The following is a 24531-nucleotide window of genomic DNA, read 5'->3' as shown; positions in this document are numbered from 1 at the left end:
TTGTGTATAATTATTTGTACTCTGCACTGTTACAAACGATTTCGAACTCGAGAACGACCGAACAACACGTAAACTAGTTAATACAAGATTGTGAGACTTATCTTCGTTATTCCCCTCGGGGTACCAATAAATCCTCTCCGGTAGTATAACCAGAGTCTCCTGAAGGGAGAGCGTGAAATTTGTGAATAGATCTATTCGGGACCGACAATCCCACACCTGAACTGCTAGCTACAGTTAGACGGGCACACCTGGGGTGACAAATTTTGGAAATCGTACGACGACTGAAGAAACGTCAAGGAGGTCACCGGTCATATTAGTATGGTTATACGACTCACAATATGTAGAAACTAACCTTTATTTACGGGATTTCTTTCTTCTAAGGTTTTATTTTAAGTAATAAAACTACTTATCTACTTACTGGAGGGTATTCCAGGGACACAACTTTTGGTTTTATTTTAAGTAATAGAACTACTATACTCACTGGTGATAGCCAGGGTTTTCTAACAGATCTTACATACTGGTGGTAACCACGGTTTTCGAACGGAACGATACTTTTCATACAGAAAAATCAATAAACATGTTAGAAAATATGGGATTTTCTTGGTAAACCTACATTCATATTCAAAGCTTGATAACAATGGTTTCCAATACAAACGACCTTTTACTTATATTGAAAAGAAACCGTCTATAAAATTCAGTGACTAGTTTTCATTACAAAAACATGCTTATGAACTCACCAGCTTTATGCTGATACATTTTTAAAACCGCTTGTATTCTCAGGGCAACGATAGACAGGTACCATCGCCAGCTTTTGGAGAAGACGGAGCATTTTGGAGTCTCATCTTTATCTTTTGTTTATATCGGAGTATACAAACTATGTTCTCAAACACAGATGTAAATATTCATATTGTAATGTAATGGTTATGTTTACTTTGATTGCTATGATACGACTGTTTTGATACTACGTATGACGTCACCCACCCTCAGATGTTTTTGCTGTTGTTTTTCTGACGGTTCGGGGGTGTGACATACTACAACTTAGTTAAGATTATTTATTATAAATAATCTTCTATCAAAAAGTCATTTTCGATACTTAATGTCTCTAAGTTGACTAGCATGGATCTGTGGGCATTACACAAGACATATTCATCCAACATATCAATTTTCTTAAAATTTGTCTTAACCTATTATGAACTTATATACTCTATGTCAAAATAATCATTTAGTTAATCATAATTCTAACATCTCATTTTCTACTTCTAAATTTATTCCACCCAATGAATTAATCATCCCATACTACCTAATTCATTACACTCTAATCTATTCGTAAATTCCCCACTCTAATTAGTTAGAGTTTGAAACCCTAACTTTACATATATGGAGTTCACCTTTGAAATCACCTATAAAGCTTGTTCAAAGCTTTTAGATATTCTCATCAACATCATAATCAAGCTATAGGTTGATCAATTCAACCATTTTAACCAATCTAGCAATTTCACTAATTAAGCTCAAAACTTAATCTAGAGGAGAAATCTTTATCTTAAGAGTGCAAGGATGTTAATCTTTGTTATCCTCTTTCTCTAGCTTGTCTTGGCACTCTCTTAGCTTCTAAATCGCCATTCTCTAACTCCAATTCGATTTGGGGAGAAAATGGATCGAAAAGGAGGCTAAAACATATATAAACTTGTTTCTTGACTACGAAACCACATCGTGGTGAAGTGCATGCTCAACACCCTGTGTTATGTGTTGTGGTGCCTTTCCCACAAAGCAACTTACTTTCACCACCGCACCATGGTACCCCGTAATGCCATGCCGCGGGAAAGTACGTTTCCATCCACTTACGACAAGACTTCTTGTCTGATTTTGTGACAACCCATAGTCTACATCCTTAGCCACTGTCGACAACCAACGTGAAAACACGATAATACAAACCTGTAAACGCCAAAATTTCAACCATCACTCTCATTAACGTCAAACCATAGGCTAAAAAATAAGTGCACAAAATGTCGCATCACTTTTTGAGCATGTTAATATATTTAGATTCTAAACGGTACCACAATTCCAGAAATATAAATTTGGCGGGAATCTGACACAGTATGAGCGAGATATGTCATTTATAGTAAATAAATGTTTGACGTACTTAAGAAGTTACATCGTCAAATACAACAGAGAGATTGGTCGGTTTTTGGAAAAGTCGCCAACTAGAAAAATGTAGTGCTATTTAAAGTAGGAATTATGGAGCAGATAACACCTAAGATGGAAGTCATATGATGGAGATATGATTTTTAACGATAATAAAAACTAGTCGAAAAACAAAAGTCAAAACTAGCCAAAACGATCAAAAGGAAAGTTGTAGAGAGTGAAGAGATCTACAAGAATATATAAAAGTCGTAGGAAATGGAGTTTGTATGTGAGAGGTACAAATTTTTAAAGTTTAATTATTCCATCACTCGCGCTCACGCGCATTGCACCGCTCGAACTAACACACGATTTCATCAAGATACAGGATGACATGGCACACTGAGGAGACGATACATGGCATCATTGTACGGTTTGCACGCAATTGCACAACGCACACCCAAAAAACAGCTATAAGTAGCAAGATTCGGCAGACCATTTTCCTCACCCCTCTTACCCATTCTCTCTTTATATCGATTCTTGTGCCACTATCCCGAATGTCTCTCGAAGTACTAGATTGTGGATTCCTACCCTACATCAATGGTTACATAACTCTTAGGTGAGTTTACGACCCCATTTTCAACTCTTATCGGGGGGGGGGGGGGGGGGGTAATACATGTCTAAAATACAACTTTACGTAGTTATCACTACTTATAGTAAGATATTTATGTCCATAGCATTAGGATAATATTATGACCGACTGTAACTCTACCCAAACTCTTTATCTAATATAATGCCTAGTTGTTATCTTGAACCATTATGATAGATAAGAAGATACCTAGTTTTCGTGTTGGCCAATTACCAGGAAACGCTGAAACTCGTTATTATAGCCGCATTTGGATAAACTTAGTACCTAGCGTTACTTTGGCCAAGTTCTCGACTACGCTAAACTATATATATATATATATATATATATATATATATATATATATATATATATATTAAATAATATAATAATAATAATAATAATAATAATAATAATAATAGTAATAATAAGTATAAGTATACCGTATAAAATACAACGTAGAATAACAACACGAATGACCACGGGAGGCCCCCATGATAAGGGTTAGATAAGACACAATTCATTAACACACTGATAGATATTCAACTTGCACCCAGCCTATAATCATTAATTCTTAAGTGAGCGAGAGAGATATGTATAGATCTATACGAGATTGACACTCCCACTTGTGGTTGCTAGCTACAATCCGACGACAAGTTGAAGCAGACATGACTTTCTAAACATAGTGACATCCGATGAAGCGTCCTAGTATTTTCGAGATCAACAATTATAGCTAGATTATAGGAACTCATCGTAACTTTTTCAAACTAAAACTAGCTATCATAAATTAATAATAAGAATTAATTAAGCAGTGATAGTACACACAAACTCGAAGAAGTGAGTTTAGGTCAACCAACTTCTAGTTGTCTTAGACTCTCACTAGGAACCTGCCTATGGAAGTAGTAATAGTACACACAAACTCGGAGTAAATGGTTTAGAAACCCATGTCCATATATAGAGAGCAATCATCGTCACTATTACAACGATATTACAAGTCTTTTGTGAAAAAATTCTTATATTTTTTTTCCAAGAGATATTAGAAAGGAGCAAAAAGGATTTGAATAAGGTCCCTTTAATTGAGAATAAAACTCCATTGCTAACTCCTTTATAAATGTTTTGTTCAATGTTTCAAATAAAAGTTTTTATATATGATAGATGACAAATTTGCGTTTTGGTGGCCCAAGACGTTACGAGGCGTGGGGAGACGTCCAACCTATCCAACCCGCACAACCCAGTTTTAACTGTTCAAAAAAAAAGATGTATGAACGAAGTGAATTCTCCTTTTTAATATACAACGATGTTTTCTACCTTTTATCTCATGAAATTTGCAACAATTCCCATTTGGGATGTTCAATAAAATTTAAAGGATTATACTTTGAAGTTTTTTTTTTTTTTTTTTTGAAATATACCTGTCTATATAAAAGTAATTACATAAATGCAACCAAAGATGTCTTGATTGCATGTTGTGCAACTATTAGATTTGTCTTCTCAGATGGGTGAAATGAATCCCAAAATACATATTTATTTGCAACTTTACATGTAAATGGGTTATATCTGTTGCATAAGTAACTCATCTCAAATCTTCCTGTCGCACAACATGCTCTCTCTCCATCATCAAACCCTGCAGATAGCAACATCAAATTCACCAACAATGTCAAAGTTAGTATTCTTATTCCACAAACAATATTCATCTTTCTTTGTTCATAAACAAACAAATAATGCATATACATATTTTTCAAATTATTTGCTGATCATGAAGACTTATCAAAAGAGTGTGGATTCTCTCCAATCCATTACATCCTTTTAAATCACATCTTTTTTACTATAGTAACCATATAAATTATGTAATTAGACTACTTGTAATATAATTATGTGTTTTGTTTAAATGTGCATAGTGGTCAAGATTATTAAACAATATTATATTTCTAAATAAGCTTGAAAAATCAAATTTTAATTTAGTTTTATCCTATTAATCTCTATTTAGTAATAGTATAATATCACGAGTAAAATAATAAAATATAGAATATCATTATACAAATAATAAACTAGAATACATAAAATTTAAAATTGAAGTATAAGGAAGATTTAACATCCAATTTGGTGTAAATAAATAGTATACCATCATATTTGGTGTTTTGCTATTTATGAACATTAAAATGGTGCATAAAAAACAGTATTTGGGGTTAATTGGGATGGAGATGCCCAAAAGCTATATACGGCTGATAATGCATATAAATATAGGTTAATGTCGAAAATGGGTGGAGAAGTTTTTGTTGTACAAAACACCATTGTTTTACAAAATATTGTAAGAAGGTGAGCAACTGAAATGTCTTGTACGCAATATACCATTATTTTAATGGTATTTTGCGAATGTTTAGTTCTAGATATTGTTTACTTTCTATAATACTTTATTAAAATAACACGGTGTTTTGTACAAAAAGAAAAAAGTTTGTTACCTACTTATGACATTAACTCAATAAATAAATGTCATATTATTAATTTGCTCGTTATAAAAGCATCATAATTAAACATACCAAAAGAGCGTGGATTCTTGATGACATCTGATAGAATGTAATATATATCCGAATAGACCAATTGTATACCAGCCAACTCCTTATTTAGCTTCTTGACCAAATGCTTCAACTTCAGATTAAACTCCTTAGCCACACGATTATATAGTTGTACACATTTCGTCCCTGAAAAGTAATTTTCAGTGCGTTCTAGTGGCAAACAACCCATAGGAGGAAGCCCATTTAGAGATATTTTTCGAGCTCCTAAATTATATAAATCTTTGACAAAATTTCTGGCTATATCTTCAAGAAATTTCTCATATTCTTCAATGGAATAGACTCTTGATCTAATTGGAAGTGCGAAATAGTTTTCTAGGAAATCATTGGTTCCAAGGCTTATCAAATAAAGTGCTTCACTCAATACTTTGCTAGCTTTTGCATCTCCCAAGTGAGCTTTCAAATTGGTTTGGTATTCCTTGAAGTATTCCAGCTCCTTCCATAGTGGTATTACAGACTGCAGTTACATTCGAATCTAAGTCAAAGATTAAATTGTAAACTGGAAAATAGGTCATTAATTTGATATACCTTCCTAAGATAGAAGATATTGCAATTTTAATTTGGGGGGGGGGGGGGGGGGGGGGGGGGGGGGTATAGCAATAAAATGATAAATACATCCTTTACGCATGAGTCATGACCAACCCGTTTATTTTGCCCAAGGGTGTGCAAAAAACCGGAAAATCGAACCAAAAACGAAAAAAAATCAGCTATGTTAAAAACCAGCAGAATGGATTTCTGATTCTGAAAAACTGAAAATTTCATAATGGAATGGAATTCATAAAGTGCAGGGAATCAATCTTTCCAACCCCTCCTATTCCTAACCCACATACCATATATACCTCACATAAAAAAAAATATCGTTTAAATCCCTCTTAGGTGTGATAAAATAACAAAACTGAATAACCGAACTTAACCGAATGATGTTTGGTTTATTTGGTTCGGATTATTTGGTTATTTGGTTAATTCGGTTTCGTTAACCGAATAAAGGTACCTTATTTGGTATGAATTTTATTTATTTTTCATTATTTTGGTTAAAATGAAGAAGCCAAATAAGCTATTTATATATATATATATATATATATATATATATATATATATATATATATATATATATATATATATTAACATTTTATATTTAAATTGATATGTAGTTACCAAAAGTTATATTCTTAACTCATTATTTAACTATTAACCATTATAAATTTATAATTTTTTATATATTGTATTAAAAAACAACTAATTAGACAAAATGTCATTTAATTAACCTTCCATCAATCCTTTTCTTTTCATATACCACTAAAATTATATTAACCTACCTCTAACTTATATGATTATATCGATATTTCAAGACAACATATAATAGAAGACCGAATATAATATTGTATGTATTAGTGTAATTTTTTTTTTTATTTGGTGAAAGTTTAGTAAGTTTTTTTTTTTGTTTTAGTTTAATAGTTATTGTTATATGAAGAATTTTATTCAGTTTATCCGGTAAACGGAACCGAATAATCCGTAACCGAATTAACCAAAACCGATTAGACCGAACCTTATTTGGTTTGGTTATGGTTAGTTTTAAGATGTAAAAAAACCGATTAAACCGAAAATCGAAAAAACCGACCGAATAACACCTCTCAACCCTAGATATTTGGAAATTGAATCCTCTCAACCCACACATTTTTAAAAAAATAGTACATTTAGAAATTTAAAGTTAAGTAAGTAAAACTAAATATAAAATTAACATTTCATTAAAAAAACCACACTACGACAAACATTAATTAAAATCTTAAAACGACAATTAAAATAAAATTAGAAATTCTACAACTTCCAACAATAAATCATTTCCAGTTCCCGTTTATAAGCGAACAACACATCTGACATCCATCTACTCAAATGGTCATGCGGCTAAAGAAAGAACCACAAATATATTTTCCATTCGTGTTTCCTTAAACAAGCATAACTACTCCTCCAAGATTAGTATAATTTTTGCGTCTTCATTTCCATGATACACAACTTATCCTATTGATATGTATACGAGGATGGAGATACCGATTTCTTCCCTTTTCATTGTAGTCGTTGCGTTTCTTCAACCAGAATCTATTCAACCTCTACGTTAAATTTAGATGGAAATTGTGCATCTGAAGAGGATGTGTATTGTTGGAGTAAGATGCTTTGGTCCTTTTCGATGAAGGATGGAGAGTATCACCCATTGCACCCACGGTTTAACATTTCGGATGTGTTTTCAAAATGTTTCATGTCGCCTCCTAAGGAAAAGTTTTCATTTTTTTAGAGTTTTTTTTATACTTACTTTGTGTTGCCTTTAAAATAGAGAATTCCAATCTTCCAATTGCTCGTGGTTTCATCTTGTAGTTGAAGATGCAATTAAACTTGTTCAAATTCTTCCACTCTGAGTTCACTTGATGCATAGTATGATCCGAACCCCCAAGTTGAATTTTGAAGTTATCAAGTACTCGATTACCAAAATGAATCAAGTTGTTGTTGATTTCCACGTTCCATTTTATATATTTTTTACATTGAGTAAAACTTTTAGACAATTGATTCGATTTGACAACATATTGGGGTTATTCGTCGATTGATTCTTGGATTTGAGGGATAGGTTGGGTTTTATCGTTTGATTTGGTTGAATTGACATTCTAGACATCACAAAGTTGGGTTTTGGGATTGGATTGTGGGTGTAATATCCTATTCTCGGTTGCGTGATTTTGTTTGTTTAACTTCAAAAATGATTGGACCTTGGACAATTTGGACTTGGATTTGCTTTTGGGCTTGTTCAACCTGGTAAGGCGTGGTGCACCCTTATAAAGTGTGGGGCGCCCAGGCCTATGGGTTGCCTGAGTTTTTAGGGTTTGTAGGTTATTTAAGGACACTTAAGTCTCTAGGGTTAGATCATTCTCAGCCTCTATCGACCCTAGAGAATGTTTCCAGCAAACCCTAGTCATCTTCTCCCATATTTGAGCTTAGAATCCTCTTTGAGAACTTATTTTTATCATTTTGGTGGTTAAAGCTAATAGAAGAAGGCTCCATCTTGGTGTGTAGAAGCAAAGGAGCATTGTAGATCCATAAAGCTTACTTATCTTCTAAACTTTTGTGAGTATAAATCTCCCAACTTTCCTTCTCATATGATAGATCTAATTATTGATTCATTTTTATGCTTTTAGTCCCATCTTGTTGGTAAGCTTGGACCTGAGATGACTCCAACTCCTTCTAATTAGCGACTCGATCAAGCCTAGAAACTCAATTGTTTTATCACGTAGAGGGTGCGGGGCACCCTTATGGGGGGTGGTGCGTTTTTTGACCGGAATATGATATTTTATTGACTTTTGACTAAGTTTGACTTTGGGTTTATGGTTTTAGGTCTTAGGTTATGGTTGACCTTGAGTTATACGTTTAGATGGTTATTGTATCAGTCTTCAGCCGCTGCAAGCTATAGTGATTGTGTGATTGTAAGGTTGATCTTGAGATACTTAAATTTGATTATATGAATGTCGTATAGGACATTAACAATATTTGGGTAGATATTGTTGGTAGTGAGGATAGTGCGGAATTTGAGTTTCAAGAATCAAATTTGGAAAATTTAGCGAACTCCTTCTTCTACCACGACTTTTTCTTTCACTTATAACATGTTTTTTTTTTGGATTTGCCATTGGTAAAATCCATTTGAATGGAATATTAAAGATCGGAATGAAATAAAGAATTGTTTTAATTGAATCGGAGAGAATTAAAATGAAATTGAAGAGAGTTGTTAAGGTTGATGTGGTTTCTGAAGTGGTTGATGGTAATATATACGGGTAATAAATTGTGTAAAACATATGTTTTTATTGTTTATTAACGGTCACAAAAGTAGATAACCAAAAAGATGTTTGGGTGCTTCAAGGCTAAAACTCTCTCCATTTTTTGATACCACAATAGTTGTGATGGTGTTCCTCGCGATACCATCGAGTCACCATACCAACCCAAAGGCCATTTCACACGGTTCCGTCCACCCTAATAAAAATTAAGGCGATGAATTTTTATTTATTGTAAATATATATAGTTTTAGTTTTAGTTTTATTAATTTAATAAATATATAATAAGACTATTTTGGTCTTTTATTAAAAGAGGAACCACATTAGATTTGTGCTCACCAAACATCGAATTTAATAGATCCCCTTCCATCGAAATCCATGAACGGTTTCAAGAAGCGATTTTAGTTACCAAAAACTATTAATCCAAAACAAAACCAACAACCAAAACTATAAAACACCAAACTCAAACGGTTCTTGGGGCTCAAAAACCAAATTATTATGGTTTAATTTAAATTTTAGGCAAAATCCGATTGAACCCGACCCATAGCAAGCCAACTTTGCCCACTTGACCCGTTAGACATAAGAAATTGAACAAATTAAGCAACAAAAAAGTTGAAAACTTACAAGTATTGCAGCAGTAAGATTATCATAACCTGTTCCAGCAGAAGCAAAGCTGACCCCTTTTGCAAAATCTACCATATTATAATTCGGATCCAAATAAGCCGGCACAATAGACCGGATCCCAAAAGCCTCCGATATGAAATCAGTAGCAATCCGACCGTTACAAAACCGGCCAGTGGGCCGGCTGCCATAGAAATCACGACCATAAGGTTGAAAGTTGCTTCTCAGAACTGTTGCCACGTGGTTATTGTTCCCAGCATCAACAGTAGAGTCTCCAAATACAATAATCGATGATACTTTCGCATGAATCATGATCAATTGAGCTAAAAACTGACCAAATAACAGCAAATGTATAGCCTGCATCTCTGCCATAAGTTTAAAACCGATTTGCACGAAATATCATATAAATTCAAGATTTTTAGAGATGGAAAGGTTGCATTAATGGCAGAAATTTATGGTTTGTTGATACAATGACAAATTAATGTCGTCATTATGTGATTAATGACAGGAGGGATTCGAGAGGGAGGAAAGAGGACAAATGTACAACTCGATCGATCACTGGTTTTGTGGGCGTTTTTTTGATTTCAAGAAAGGAGAGATGTGGAGGGTGGCAAGCACTTCGCATGTTTCACCTTAAACTTGTTCTAGAAGTTGGTGAGGAATCAATATAATAATATTATTGTAACGGAAGATATTGGTTTCATTAAACGTCTTTGTTGCTAGCTGATGTAGCAAGTTTTTATAAAAGGTTAAAAAATAATGTGTGGTAAATATAGTGAATGATATTTACATATGTAAACACAAGAAATCAATGAACAATTTTTTTATGAGATATTAATTCTTTTGGGAAAGATGAATAAGGTTATGAAAGTTTGTAAATTATGAATAGGCTGTCGAACTAAAAAAAGGTTAAGGGTCATCTAACTTTATATGTTTTGCACAAAATTTTCACTAATGGCTAAAATAACAATGAAGTGTAATGTGGGGTTGTTTAGACTAAGAGTGTTTTTTTGTACTTCAAAGTGTTTTTTTTTTTTTTTAGAAAGTGATTATTGGTTTATGGTTTTTTCTAAAAACAGCTTTAAAAAAGTATTTAGATTAGCTTTTAGGATGACAAAAGCTAAAAAATCAATAAGTTATTTTTTTTAAATGTATTTGGCATAGTTTTTACCTGTAAAATGACTAAAAAGGATATGGATTCGTATCTAGAATGATTTACTAGTTTACATATAATATTTTATAGTCAACAATTTTATTACACAAAATTTTTGTTTTTTTTAAACTTTTTTTTTTACAAAATACATAATATAATTTTTTTAAAACATTTTTACCATTGATAATATTAAAATTATGTTCATACAAAAGTAGAATAAAAATTCTAAATAATTCATAAAAAATATCATATGTTACATCAAATTACATTCATCTCCGGAATTCCATTATATCTTGTGCAATAATATCTCGTATCGTTGTCATATACGAGTTATCATTACTCATGCGATGTGTACTTGGACCTTCTTCGTCACCTTTACTACTAGTACGATTGTGTGTGAGATTGTAGGATTTTTGTTGTGCCCTATTAAATGTTTCATCAAACCTATCAGCATTTCTAATATAGTTATGGATGTCTCTTAATAACGCTCACCTAGCTTTCCACATTCTAAAAGTCTGCTCAATGGTATTTCACAATGATGAATGGTAATAGTTAAATTTCTCTTTCGGTCCACGAGGTTCACGCATAGCAGCAGTATGTCCACGTCGAAAATCCGATATATGATAACGAATATTAGTTCCTTTATAGGGAGCAAGATACCCTCTGGTATTTGGGTATCTGACATCAATAACGTAATATTTATCTGTAAAGAAAACAAATATTTGTTATCCGTTTCAAACAAGTATTAAAAACATAAAACTCGTGTAACTAAAAATTTATACTAACTACCTGTTGGAAATGGAAAATGAAGATCCGGTCTATGTAAGGCTTCATTGAAAATTCTTGTGCCATGTGCAGTTCCCTCCCATCCGGCCCACACAAATGTAAAACATATGTTAAAATCACAAACAATCATTATATTTTGTGTTCCATATCCCTTTCAACCAATGTATTTCGCTTCCTCATGCTGTCGAACTAATGCCCACGTGTGTCTCATCTATAGCGTCAATGCAATCCTACAAATACAAAAAGATATCATAAATAAATCATTTGGTGAAGTAACGGAACATTAGATAATACCTTGAACATTGGATAATACTAAGGATTGTTTAATATATATTTGGGAACTTCATCATTATAGTTGGTGGTTGGCCTGATGATGCCGGCACTCATCTTAACGGCACTCATCTTAAGCACGGCTGCCAAAACTATATGGAAATGCCTATGAATCATTTCCCTGAAATGATCAAAAAATTCTTGCACAAATCTATTGCTACATCCATGGGCCAAAGTCATCAAGAACATTACTACCGACTCATCAATAAATATATTTTGTGTTTGTTATAGTCTGTAATTTGTAGCAAGATCTATGCATAATTATCTAAAAACTAGTACATGCAGTCTAAACATCTCATAACATCATCTAGGATGACCATTTAATACTTCATTAATAAATATGTTCCCTGTGCGGTCTGAAGTGTGACATGACCTACGTATGTTACAAGCTAGTATTATCCTTTTCAGAGCTAGCCCACATAACATTTCGAATTCTCTATCCTCTTTCACCCAACATTCCTCATTATCGTCAGATGAATTAGAGTTATCACTATCCATCCTACATAATTCAAAATAATATTGTCAAACAATAACAAATAATATAAAATGTCAATTACATAACGACAAATTATAACACATAATATAAAATGTCGATTCACAATGAAAAACAATAACACATAATATAAAATGTCAATTACATAACGTCAACAGCTGACACATAAAAAGATAACACATAATGTCAAAAATAAAATGTCACACCCCCGAACCGTCGGGAAAACAACGGCGGAAACGTCCGGGGGCGGCGACGTCATACGTAGTATCACAACAATCGTATCATAGCAAGCATAGTAAACACAACCATTACATTACAATATGAATATTTACATCTGTTTGAAAACAAAGTAGGTACATAGTATTATATAACAAAAGATAAAGACGAGACTCCAAAAATGCCCCGTCTTCTCCAAAAGTTGGTTAAGTGCCTGTCTATCGTTGTTTTGAGAATACAAGCGGTTTTGAAAAACATATCAGCATAAAGCTGGTGAGTTCATAAGCATGTTTTTGTATTGGAAAGTATAAATAGTTTCTTTCCATTATAGGTAAATACCGTTTGTATCGAAAACCGTTGTTAACAAGTTCTGAAATATGTACGCATGCTTACCAAGAAAATCCAATATTTTCTAACATGTTTGTTGGTTTTTGAATGACAGGTATGTTCTGTTTGAAAATCCTGGTTACCACCAGTATGGAATATATGATCGTTCGGAAAACCCTGTACCACCAGTATGTATAGTAGTTTTTATTACTTAAAATAAAACTATAGAAGAAAGAAATCATGTAAACAATGATTAGTTTATACTTATTGTGAGTCTTATAACCATGCTAATATGACTGATGACCTCCTTGACGTTCTTCAGGCGTCGCACGATTTCAAAATTTGTCACCCCAGGCGTGCCCGCCTAACTGTAGCTAACAGTTCAGGTGTGGGATTGTCGGTCCCAAATAGATCTATTCATAAATTTCACGCTCTCCCTCCAGGAGACTCTGGTTATACTACCGATGAGGATTTATTGGTACCCCGAGGGGTAAAACGAAGATAGTCTCACAATCATGTATTAACTAGTTTACGTGTTTGTTCGGTTGTTCTTGAGTTCGAATTTGTTTGTAACGGTATAGAGTATAAATAATTATACAAAAAATAATTATTTAGCATGATACTCTAGTTTTGTATTCGTAGTAATGGATCAACTAAATCTGACATAGTTTATATGTTTGACTTTGCATGAAGTTGAATCTGTATGACTTGTAATGAAATCCCAAACTATACCTATTATAGTTTGAATGGTTGTTACGTTCGGATATGGTTTTGAAAATTATGCAATTATGAATTGAAAGCATCCCTTATGCTCCGCATAATACAAGAGGGATAATTGTATCTAAACGTTTGATAGGAAATCATTATAATTGCCTCAGTTTTTAAGTTATGAAAACCTTTATGTTTAGCTTGTATTCCCCCCTGAAAACATGAAAAACTCGGAAAAGTGTAGGGGTATGAACTCACTGTTTAACGTAGGATGCGCGTATACGATCGATATGAATGCGGTGTGTCAACAGATGTTCTGAACGCAAATGGACCCTATTAATCATATGGTAACAGATATATGTATTAGATTAGGGTATTTCATGACTAATCATGACGGGAAACCATCCTAAGGTCTTAGAATTGTTTGAACTAAGTGTTCTATGTTCCACACGTAGTGATCCTTGTAAGTTTAAGGCCACATATGAGCATTAGAGTGGGTGTATGGCCATAAAGGTGAGTGTGTGGCCAGGGAGTGTGGTCAGACTTGTGTGTGCGGATGCACACAGGAATGTGCAGTTGTACAGAGGGTGTGTGCGGTCGTACACTCCTTGTTTGATCCCGAAATGTCGATTTTGAGGTATTTCAAGTTCCAAACCATGTTTTAATTCGAATATAGGGGCCATACTCTCACTTTGTAGGGTATTTGAGTGTGTGCGGCCACCTTATGAAGGTGTGCAGCTGCACTCCTTCAAAGGATGAAGAACATGAAGAACACTATGGGTTTTAGGCTTAGATTCAAGTGTCTTACCACTATAACAAGCTGGATGATGAAGTAGTTCACGTTTTTGAGTCCTTAATGATGTTCTTGGATGAAGTTTGTAGAGAGAGAAAGTAATGTGCAGCCAAAAGAGGGGAAGAATGAATGAAGGGGGGTCTCCTCCAACACATAGGGTCAGGTGTGAGGCTAGAAGGTGTGTACAGCTGGGCTGTGCAGCTGGCTGGCCGCACACACCTTCCTTGGTGTGTTTGGCCCGATTTTGCGATGCTACACACTTTCTAACCCTTCTTAAGACTCATATCTATGATATTCCAAGCCTAAAGCACTCATACGGACCCAAAATTTCGCTAAGAGATGATAAGTTCGAGATAAATATTGATATACGAATCAATTGCACATGATAAAAGTTTCGAGTTGTCACATCATCCCCCCGTTAGAGGGAATTTCATCCCGAAATTCAGAAATGTGGATACAATTCATGGATTTGGAAAAAGATGAGGGTACTTCTGTTTCATTGAATCCTCGCGCTCCCAAGTGAATTCGGGTCCCCGCTTAGCATTCCAGCGAACCTTCACTATCGGGATGCGACTTTGTTTCGTTCGTTTGACCTCTCAATCCATGATTTCGATTGGTTCTACCTGCTGAGTTGGGGAAGATCCATGATACCTTTCATGTCTCGTAGTTGAGGAAATCTATTGTCGACGAGTCGGCAGTGGTGCCGTTAGAGGACATTTAGGTGGATGCGAGCTTGAACTACGCGGAGAGACTGGTTGCGATTATGGATCGGAAGATCAAGGTTCTGAGGAACAAGGAAGTGCCTCTGGTACAGGTTCAGTGGCAGCATCGGAAGGGATCCGAGTTGACCTGGGAATCGGAGCGGGAGATGCGGGAGCAGCATCCAGAGCTATTTCAGGAATGAGACTTCGAGGGCGAAGTCGGATTCTAGTGGGGGAGAATTGTAACATTCGGGATTTCAGGTATATTAATTATTCTTTTTTATTTTGAGTTTTGTGGAAGGACTCGGCGAGTTGGTGCGTAGACTCGCCGAGTTGAGACGCGATTTTTCACCCGGATTGATGCCCCGACTCGGCGAGTCGCCTTGGTGGACTCGCGCGAGTCTTCGTTGTTTAATGAAACCCTAATTTCTCGGGTTTGAGGCCTATTTAAAGGGCCTTATGGCCGTCATTTGCACTCATCAGTCCCCAGAGTGAAATCCTAGAGCATTTGAGTGATTCAAGTGAGGGAAGGAGCCATTGTTGATCTTGGAGTTATTGTCTAGCAAGGGAAGAGGAGATCTAGCCAAGAGGAAGCAAGAGAGGGGTGGATTCTTGAAGAACTAAGGTCCAGGACATCACAACTGAGGTACCATTTCGAATTCTTCCTTGTTATTGTGATGTTCATATAGATTTAGGGCTTTTGAACCCATTTGTGGCTAGATCTAGTATCCTCATGGTCCCTTGGCGAGTTATGGCTCTGAATCTAGACCCATAGAGGTCTAGAGCACCTCTTTGCCCAAGCTTTATATGCATCCATGGAGGTTTTGGGTTGGGATCAATGTATTTGAGGCTAAAACACCATTAATGAGCTATTTGATGCTTAATGAGCACCAAGACTTGGACTTTACGTGGTCAATAAGCTTAAGGGGACTGGATCTATGAGTTAGTAGAGTGGATCTGACCTCAAAAGGTCGATTGGGGTTGTGCATGGAATGCACTCGCCGAGTCCAATCCCAGACTCGGCGAGTTGGTGCGGGTTGTTTAGTGATTACGAACCAGGGACTGAGTAACCGAGTCGGGTGAGTGACTCGGTGAGTCGGAAGAGATTCAGAGGGATCGGGTTCCCGTAGGGACTCGGCGAGTTGGGTCAACCGTTGACCGTTGACCGTTGACCAGAGTTGACTAGTTTGACTTCATAGTGTTAGTCAGCCTGGGTCAAGGTGGTATTAAGTAGAGATATGCTTGTGTTGTAGGAGGACGATAGCTTAGGAGATCGAGCACTAATAGTTACGAGATTTACGAGTTACCGAGATACGCGAGGTGAGTCTTCTCACTATTCATTACCTTGAGTAGGTATTTCGAGTTGACCAGAGGGTCTCATGTGCTATGTATGAGTTTATGTGTTGTCTTAGAGATTTCATGCTATGTGTTATTTGTATGCTGTATGGTTATATAGACCGGGCTGGAGGGTCCAACGATTCTGACCGGGCCGGAGGGCCCAACGAGCTATGACTGGACCGGAGGGTCCGACGAGCTGCGAGACTGGAGGGCCCCGCTGAGACATCTTGACCGGAGGGTCGGGTTTAGCCTTGAGTGGCGTAATTGTGATATGTGGTATTTTAGGGAACTCACTAAGCATTTATGCTTACAGTTGTTGTGTTTGATGTCTCAGGTACCAGCGAGGACCGTGGGAAGGCGAAGGCTTGACTTGTACACACCCACACCGATGGAGTTCATGTTAGAGAGATCTTGAGATTTGTTTTGAAAACACTGTTGTTATGGATTTGAGATTTTGATATGTTATACATTTTGTGGTTTGAAAATGAAAAATTAAATTGGAAATTTTACGTTGTTACATCAAGTCTTCTGTTGTCAAATATTATGTTTTTGAATCTAGTTTTTGAATAAAAACCCAACAGATACTAAGAATATTAAGTGTCGTTATATTAAAAGAAATGTTACATAAGAACGCTCTTGCCTATTTATCATGACCAATATTGTCTCGCCTATCACGTTGTGTCAGAATTACACGTTATAGCTTAGCTAAATTTTCTTTGATATCAGACATTGCATACACATAACATGTCTACGAAAACAAAACTTCTACCACTCAATTCTTTTACCCTTAGATTCTAAGGTCATAAACAAATTCCAACGACAATAGCCATGATACGAATATGGAAAGACATGACTAACGATAATGTGCATGTAATAGGTCATATTAGATATGAAGGCTACACTCCGAAAATCCGTTAGACATCATTCCCCCTCATTAAAAACTAGGACCTCAATTTGGAACTCTATCATGTGCAAATCATATGATAAGGGAATGGTATGTTGGTTTATCGTTGATGGCAACTCCTAAGCACATTGTGCATAGTAATTCATTTTTAGAAGAACATAGAAATATCCAAATATTCAAATGGTTCTTCATTTTTATTAACAATTTAGTTTCTTATTATTAGTTTGCTAAATATCCCACCTAACCTATGATTTTTTTTAATATCTCCTATCCTCTATTTGTTAGGTATTTTTGTGATTTGCCTTTATTTAATTTTGTTAATCTAAACTAGTTTTTTTTTTTTTTTTTTTTTTTTTTTTTTTTTTTTTAGAGAATGGAAAGCTTTTGTGTAGATAATATTTGGTATAAAAAAAAAGATCTTTGCCCGCCTTTTCTATTTTTCCCCTTCTCCTTTCTTTCTTCCCAAGCACAAGAACCCTAAAACCCCTATCATTCTTGACAAAAATTTCTCACAAATCAAAAGCCATATCTCCTTGTTCTCTATTTGAAATATGGTGGTCGGTAGAATTACCTCCCGGATTGCAAGAACCGTCGTTACTCGGTACCAAATTTCTTCGATCCTCCACGGCCGACCTGATAATCGTTACACGATTCCAATAATCGGAAACCATTTTCCTGGCTCACAGAACAAGGTAATCATCTACAACTTGAAATCATTTCCAAGGATATATGTATTCATTTGTTTTTACTGTTACGTTTTACATCAGCTAGGGTTTTTATCAGGGTTTAAGGGGCTGTGCGTTGTGTGCGAGGACTTTTAGGGGCTGATTTTCATTTGATAAGGATTTTGATATATGCTTATTGTAGTTTCTGAATCCTAGCACGTATTTGCCAAAGTTTATGCTTAGAAACATATGCATTTGCTCATAGGTTCAAATTAATAAAATGGCGATGAATAGAGATCGATATAGTCTAGTCAGCCAGCTTTAGCTTTTAGAGTTGTAGTGTTAGGGTTTATCGTGTCGTATCTATCAGTCTGTTAAAATTACATCGATTTCTATTTCATAAATTGAAACAATTCTTATTTTAAAATTTTCAACAATCCAAAAAGTACTAGTTTAGTAGTTAAGCCCATCTGACTTTTACTTTAACCCTGTTTTTCATGATGTTTTTGAATGAAGTTACTCTCTAGTCTCTGGTGTCCTATATGGTTTTGTTCTTGGTGTGTTTCATATTTGAACTTGGGCATGAAAATGCATGTTTTATCATCAGCCTCTTCACAGGACAGAGGCTGCTGAAACTTACAATTACAACAATGGATGCATAATTTACAAAATCATAAAGCATTATATATTCTGATTAACAACTTGATCTTCTTACACCAAGGTGTATTGATATTGTTGTATTTCTATTTTTATGTTTTGGTAACTTTTGAAACTTTTGCCTACCCTTTTGTGTAACTTTTCAAAAATCTTAAAAAACTTTTGTGATTGTTGGTTTAATTGTTGCAGGTGATAACAGGTCAAATATCTCGAATACATAATTCTGTTCTTAGTTCATCAGCCTTCCAAAGATTTGGGTTCTCATCATCTGCATCTACACAACCCAATGAAAAGGGAACTTCTGAAAATGGAAAAGAAAATACAAATGATGAAAATTTGGGTCAAAAAGAAGGTTCTGATGATTTGACAATGGAGGATTTGATTGGACTTGTAACTGAGAAGGAAGAACTTTTGAAGACAAAGCAAGAAGAGATTAAAGTTTTGGAAGATAAACTTCTTCGAAGCTATGCAGATATGGAAAACGTTATGGCAAGGACAAAAAGAGAGGCTGAAAACTCAAAAAAATTTGCAATTCAGGTTAGGGTTTAATGCATTCTAATCACATAATATAGCAATGGAAACAAAAATAGATAAACCCTAAAAACCATGATCACATTAGTACATTACTAAACAATTAGCCATTCAAAGTTTAAAAACAAAATTACAATTTTGTTATCCATATAACATGATAACTTCAAAGTTTAGACTATATTTTGGTTTTTTCCGGATTAAACCTCAACTTTGTTTTTTCCCCAAAAAAGACCTTGCATTTTTTACATTTATTCCGATTCGGTCCTTTTAGTAGGTTTACCAGTAATTTTCTGGTTTTAGACAGTTTTTTTCCTGAAAAAAACCCTTAGATTTTTACTCTTTTTTTTTTTCCGAATAAACCCTCAACTTTTTTTCTCTGAAAAAAGGGTTAATCTCATAAAAGAACTTATATTTTGTGTTTTTTTTTTTCGGATTAAAACTCAAATTTATTTTTGCCTGAAAAAGAACTTGTATTTTTTCCAATCTTACCCTTCTAGTAATTTTTTTTCCAAAAAAAATTGTAAAATGTGAGGTTTTTTCGAGAAAAACTAAAAAAGTTGAGGGTTCTTTCGAAAAAAATGAAAATATATAAGGTTTTTTCAGGCAAAAAATAAACTTAGGGTTTAATCCGGAAAAAAAACAAAGTATAAGGGCTTTTATTAGATTAAGTGATTAACCCCTGAAAAAATTGTTAAATGTGAGTTTTTTTTTGGAAAAATAAAAAAAAATCTGAGGGTTTTTTTGAAAAAAAAGTTGAGGGTTTTTTTGAAAAAAAATGTTGAGGGTTTTTCCGGTAAAATAAAGTCTAAAACCAAAATATTACACTTAAACTTGCTAAAAGGGACAAATTAACAAAATGGAAAAATGCAATGTCATTTTTAGAAAAAAAATAAAGTTGATGTTCAATCTAGAAAACACCCAAAATATATAGGTCTTTTATGACATTATTATTAACCCACCAAGTACTTGTCCATATTTTAAACGGGTTGAGTTATAGTAAAAAAAAAAAAATTCAACTCTAACCCAATCCGTTTTAATTTTTGGTTAGGTTAATTTTTGCAAGCTTTTTTCTTGCTATTTATGTTGGATATTCTATGTTGCAGAATTTTGCAAAAAGTTTACTAGATGTTGCAGATAATCTAGATAGAGCATCATCAGTTGTAAAAGAGAGTTTTGCAAAGCTTGATACATCTGGAGACGCTGCTGGAGGAGCTGTTCCACTTCTGAAAACACTTCTAGAAGGAGTCGAAATGACCGAAAAACAGCTATCAGAGGTAACATAATCTTTCAAACATAGTTTCATCAAACAACATTTGATTGAGATAACATTTGTTTTTTTCTTTAGGTTTTCAAGAAATTTGGAGTGGAGAAATATGATCCAACAAACGAAGAGTTTGATCCAAATAGACATAATGCAGTGTTCCAAGTACCCGATCCTACCAAGGCCCCTGATACTGTTGCAGTTGTGCTCAAAGTATGTGATGATTGAAATCCCATCACCAAAACAAAATTTAAAAAAAAATGTTTTAATTTTTATTATCAATAAAATTTAACCTAAATTGCTTCGATTTTTGTAGGCGGGATACACGTTGCATGATCGCATCATTCGACCTGCTGAAGTCGGTGTCACCATAAAAGTTGACTAGAAATAACACCCATGTTTGACCTTGATATTAATTATATCTTTTGAACCTTTTGATTTACTTCATTTTTTGTATCGGATGTAATAAAATATGGATATGCATTAAAGGCTGTTGAAACTTATATTTGAGAACAAACACACCTTGGGGGTTATTTGATTTAAACCTAAAGATGTCACACACAGAGAGGGATTATCTACAAACATAGTCAACAAAGATTAATTTACATGAATCCTAAAGTACACACACTTAATGACAAGTTTCATCATCTTCACATCTTCACAATCATGTTCTTAATGGAGTTCTTAAGTTATTCAGCGTGCAAAACCCCTCTGAGCAGCCTTAACCCAGTCAGCCACTTTGTTCTCACCACCTAAATCATGGTCTTCGTCATGCTCTTCCATTTCCATTGGCTGGTGGTTCAAGTCTTCGGTTGATGGCTCATTCTGAGACTGAGATTGATGTTAATGAGATAATTATACAGAATAACTGTGTTTGTTGTTGAAAATAGTAAGTAAAAGATAATGTAAATTAGTTTGGCTTCATTACCTGAGATTTAGCTGAAAGGACATCATCAAAGTTCCTTTCGTTTTCATTATCAGTTTCTGATGTTTCTTGAGCAATAGGTTGATGTGTCTTGCTTTCTTCTTTAACATCATTATCAGTCCTTTCAGATTCCTTTTTCTTCTCCAACACTACAATCTGTACAAGTAATTATTGAACTTAGTACACACTTATTTTACCAAATGCTCACCTTTCTGGATTGATACTAAATACTGATAATATGTTTGTAAAAATTAATAACGATGAAGCAAATAGGTAGTTTGAATTTGAATCTATGGCACTGAAAGTAGCAAGAACACAGAGTAATTCAAGGTAATTACTTATTTTGATGATTTGGATCAATAAAGGGTAAAATTGAGGCAAAGTTAATGTTTCTCCTAATTTAGTAATTTAATTTCGAAACGTAACTCATGAATTTGAAGTAAAACGAATAAACAGAGAGAAATCTGAGAGTGACTTATCTAAAAGTAAAATCCCAATCAGTTCGATAAAACCTAACGGAACGTTAAAAACCCCAAACTTAATATGCGGAACTTGAGCTTACCGGAGCATACCGCAGCTTCCGCCGCGGTCTTTCTTCTGCTCCAGACTCCGTTTCTTCGCCGGACGGAGCTGAGGAAACAGGAGTCCAACGGCGAATTCGTACAGTAGAGGCGTTGTTGTTGCTGTTGCTAGAATTGTTGTTACTGTGGTTGTAAGTGATGGAAGAAGACGATGATGAGACATGGACCCACTGCTTTTGCCACCTTCTCACCGGTCCGGTGAACACCGGCGCAGAGCCGTACCGGGAAGATGGTCGACCGGTACGCGAGCCGATTCCTTCCATAGAGCAGAGACAGAGATTGGACTGGGTACTGAGAGTACAACTGTTGTCGAGTACTTTGAGTATTCGATCTTCAATGAGGACCAAGGAGCCATGTCTACGGTGAAACGACGCCGTACGTCGGTTTTCGGGGTTTAGCTGGGGGTGGATGGCACGTGTGGGTTAAAGGGTCAATTTTTCAATTTGTACCCCCTACTTTTTAACACTTTTAATTATATACTTCTTCTTTTCCATTTTTCTATAAATTTATATACACACATGTGTGAAAATTCAAACATTGTAGGGATTTTTACATTCATATCCTTATAAACTTTAAAAATTACTTTAATATCCTTATAAACTTTAAAATTACTTATATATCCTTTTAAAACTATAAAAATTATGTTAATATCCAAATCCATATTTTAATTAAGATTATATCAATTTTTTAATAAATTATTTATCTAATATTCAAAAATATATTTTACTTTACCAAAATACCCCTATCTATATTTTCAGTCGAACGAGCCCTCTTCTTCATTATTTCCTCCCATGATTCAGCACCTCCTTTACAATCTCCCACACTTTTTTCTCCCTTACAACCCTATAACTTAAACAACGTGAACGGAGCATGTTTACTCTCATAACCAAAGTATTAAACATGTTATATTGGGGAGCCCAGATGATAGGCGGTTAGATTTTGGCTTCAAAAGCAGGAAGACGAGGGGGTGGCTGGAATCAGAGTGGTGACGGTGCTCAGCACCGGAATTTGGATCGGCGATTGTTTAATCAGAGGGATGTTGGGTTTTACTCTTGGATTTTTTATGCAGGAGTAATCTAGGTTGGCTGATACAGAGCAAAAGTTTGCAAAATTTAGATCTTCCATATAGCTCTCAAGGAACCTAATCACTAGTGCTATATTGAATTGACCACTAGGTGGCCACTTGATATTTTTTTACTATAGATAAGAATGGAGATTTGGAAGTACCAATAGATCAATCTAGTCTTGTTGCAGAGCATATAGTTTGAGTTTTGGCACCATAAATCAAAATCGTAGCCATAGGGTAAAAAATCAAAACTGATTTACTACATTTACGTGTAGTTCCCACTGGATGCCATAGCTAAAATTAGGAAAAGATAGAATATATATCAAACTGCATCACCGACACTAGATAGCGAAGAAGACGGCTCGTTTGATTGAAAAGATAGGCAGGGGTATTTTAGTAAACTAAAATATAACTTTGAATATTAGATAAATAAAATACTAAAAAATTAATATAATCTTAATTCAATAATAGATCTGGATATTAATGTAATTTTAATAGTTTTAAAAGGATATATAAGTAATTTTAAAGTTTATAAGGATATTGAAGTAATTTTTAGAGTTTATAAGGATATGAATGTAAAAATCCCAATATTGTATGGCATTAAGAAAAACTAGGTGAAGATACAGAAAAAGGACTTAAAGCATCGGTAAGCAAAAACCTATATAGTAAGTAGTTTGGATGCTAGAATTTTAAACACTAGCATTTAAAAAAAATTGAGCTATAAATACCTCTCTTCATTAAGATATAATGTCATATCAGAATAGATGCACAAACATTATTACACTCACATGTAGGGATACACAACATTGAAGGATACGTATAAAAATTGTCGTTAAAAATCAAAAAAGAAATCTAGTAAGTGAAAACATCATTAGTGTACTTTGAACCGAGTAGCAAGATATGTGATTAAGGGGTTGTTTTATAGTTGTTATTGATTTAATCTAATTGAGTTAAGGTTTGATAGAGTCAAACTCAATTTTTAATCGGATCCAATAAGAGACCTATTGTAGGCTATATGACCAAATTAATAAGAGACCTATTGTAGGCTATATGACCGAATTAGAAACTGCTGATTGTGATATCAAATAATACTTAGTCAAACTCAATAAAAGACATATCAAACAATTCTAGATTATTGATATATAACATAATCACTAAATTAATTACCGATGTTTAATTCTTTATTACTACTTTAAATAGATTATTGATATATAACCTTGATTTTGATTTTGAACTATCAAAATATCTAATTCGTGTTTTAAATATAATTGAGTTTGTTATTCAAGTTAACTCGTAAACATTATAATTCGTGGTTCAAATCTAATTGACTTTGTTATTCAATTCAGCTGCGAATTGAAAGTG

At 34.4% G+C, this 24531-nt stretch overlaps 3 protein-coding genes across 4 annotated transcripts; 1 reads left to right on the top strand and 2 right to left on the bottom strand.

Moving 5' to 3' along the window:
- Positions 1 to 4160: 4160 nt before the first annotated feature.
- LOC145076889 (GDSL esterase/lipase At4g26790-like) lies at positions 4161 to 10235 on the bottom strand. Its single transcript, XM_079022688.1, has 3 exons — positions 9738 to 10235; positions 5278 to 5767; positions 4161 to 4364 (listed from the first exon to the last, which is right to left on the bottom strand). Exons 1-3 carry the CDS (start codon positions 10104 to 10106, stop codon positions 4171 to 4173), a joined length of 1053 nt encoding a protein of 350 aa, XP_078878814.1. The 5' UTR covers positions 10107 to 10235; the 3' UTR covers positions 4161 to 4170.
- A 7673-nt stretch (positions 10236 to 17908) lies between these two features.
- Positions 17909 to 21141, top strand: LOC145072863 (grpE protein homolog 2, mitochondrial-like). Its single transcript, XM_079019346.1, has 5 exons — positions 17909 to 18175; positions 18995 to 19342; positions 20440 to 20610; positions 20682 to 20810; positions 20914 to 21141. Exons 1-5 carry the CDS (start codon positions 18035 to 18037, stop codon positions 20980 to 20982), a joined length of 858 nt encoding a protein of 285 aa, XP_078875472.1. The 5' UTR covers positions 17909 to 18034; the 3' UTR covers positions 20983 to 21141.
- LOC145072864 (uncharacterized) lies at positions 21077 to 22445 on the bottom strand. 2 transcript variants are annotated; one of them, XM_079019348.1, is made up of 3 exons: positions 22085 to 22445; positions 21526 to 21678; positions 21077 to 21422 (listed from the first exon to the last, which is right to left on the bottom strand). In XM_079019348.1, exons 1-3 carry the CDS (start codon positions 22364 to 22366, stop codon positions 21291 to 21293), a joined length of 567 nt encoding a protein of 188 aa, XP_078875474.1. In that variant the 5' UTR covers positions 22367 to 22445; the 3' UTR covers positions 21077 to 21290. The 2 variants fall into 2 exon arrangements, with proteins under 2 accessions (XP_078875474.1, XP_078875473.1); XM_079019347.1 differs by having other exon boundaries at positions 21077 to 21428; positions 22085 to 22440.
- Positions 22446 to 24531: the final 2086 nt, after the last annotated feature.

Source organism: Lactuca serriola, chromosome 9 (genome assembly GCF_051521515.1).
Source record: "Lactuca serriola cultivar US96UC23 chromosome 9, Lser_US96UC23_V15, whole genome shotgun sequence".
Lineage (NCBI taxonomy): Eukaryota > Viridiplantae > Streptophyta > Magnoliopsida > Asterales > Asteraceae > Lactuca > Lactuca serriola.
This window is presented reverse-complemented; position numbering and strand designations above follow the sequence as displayed.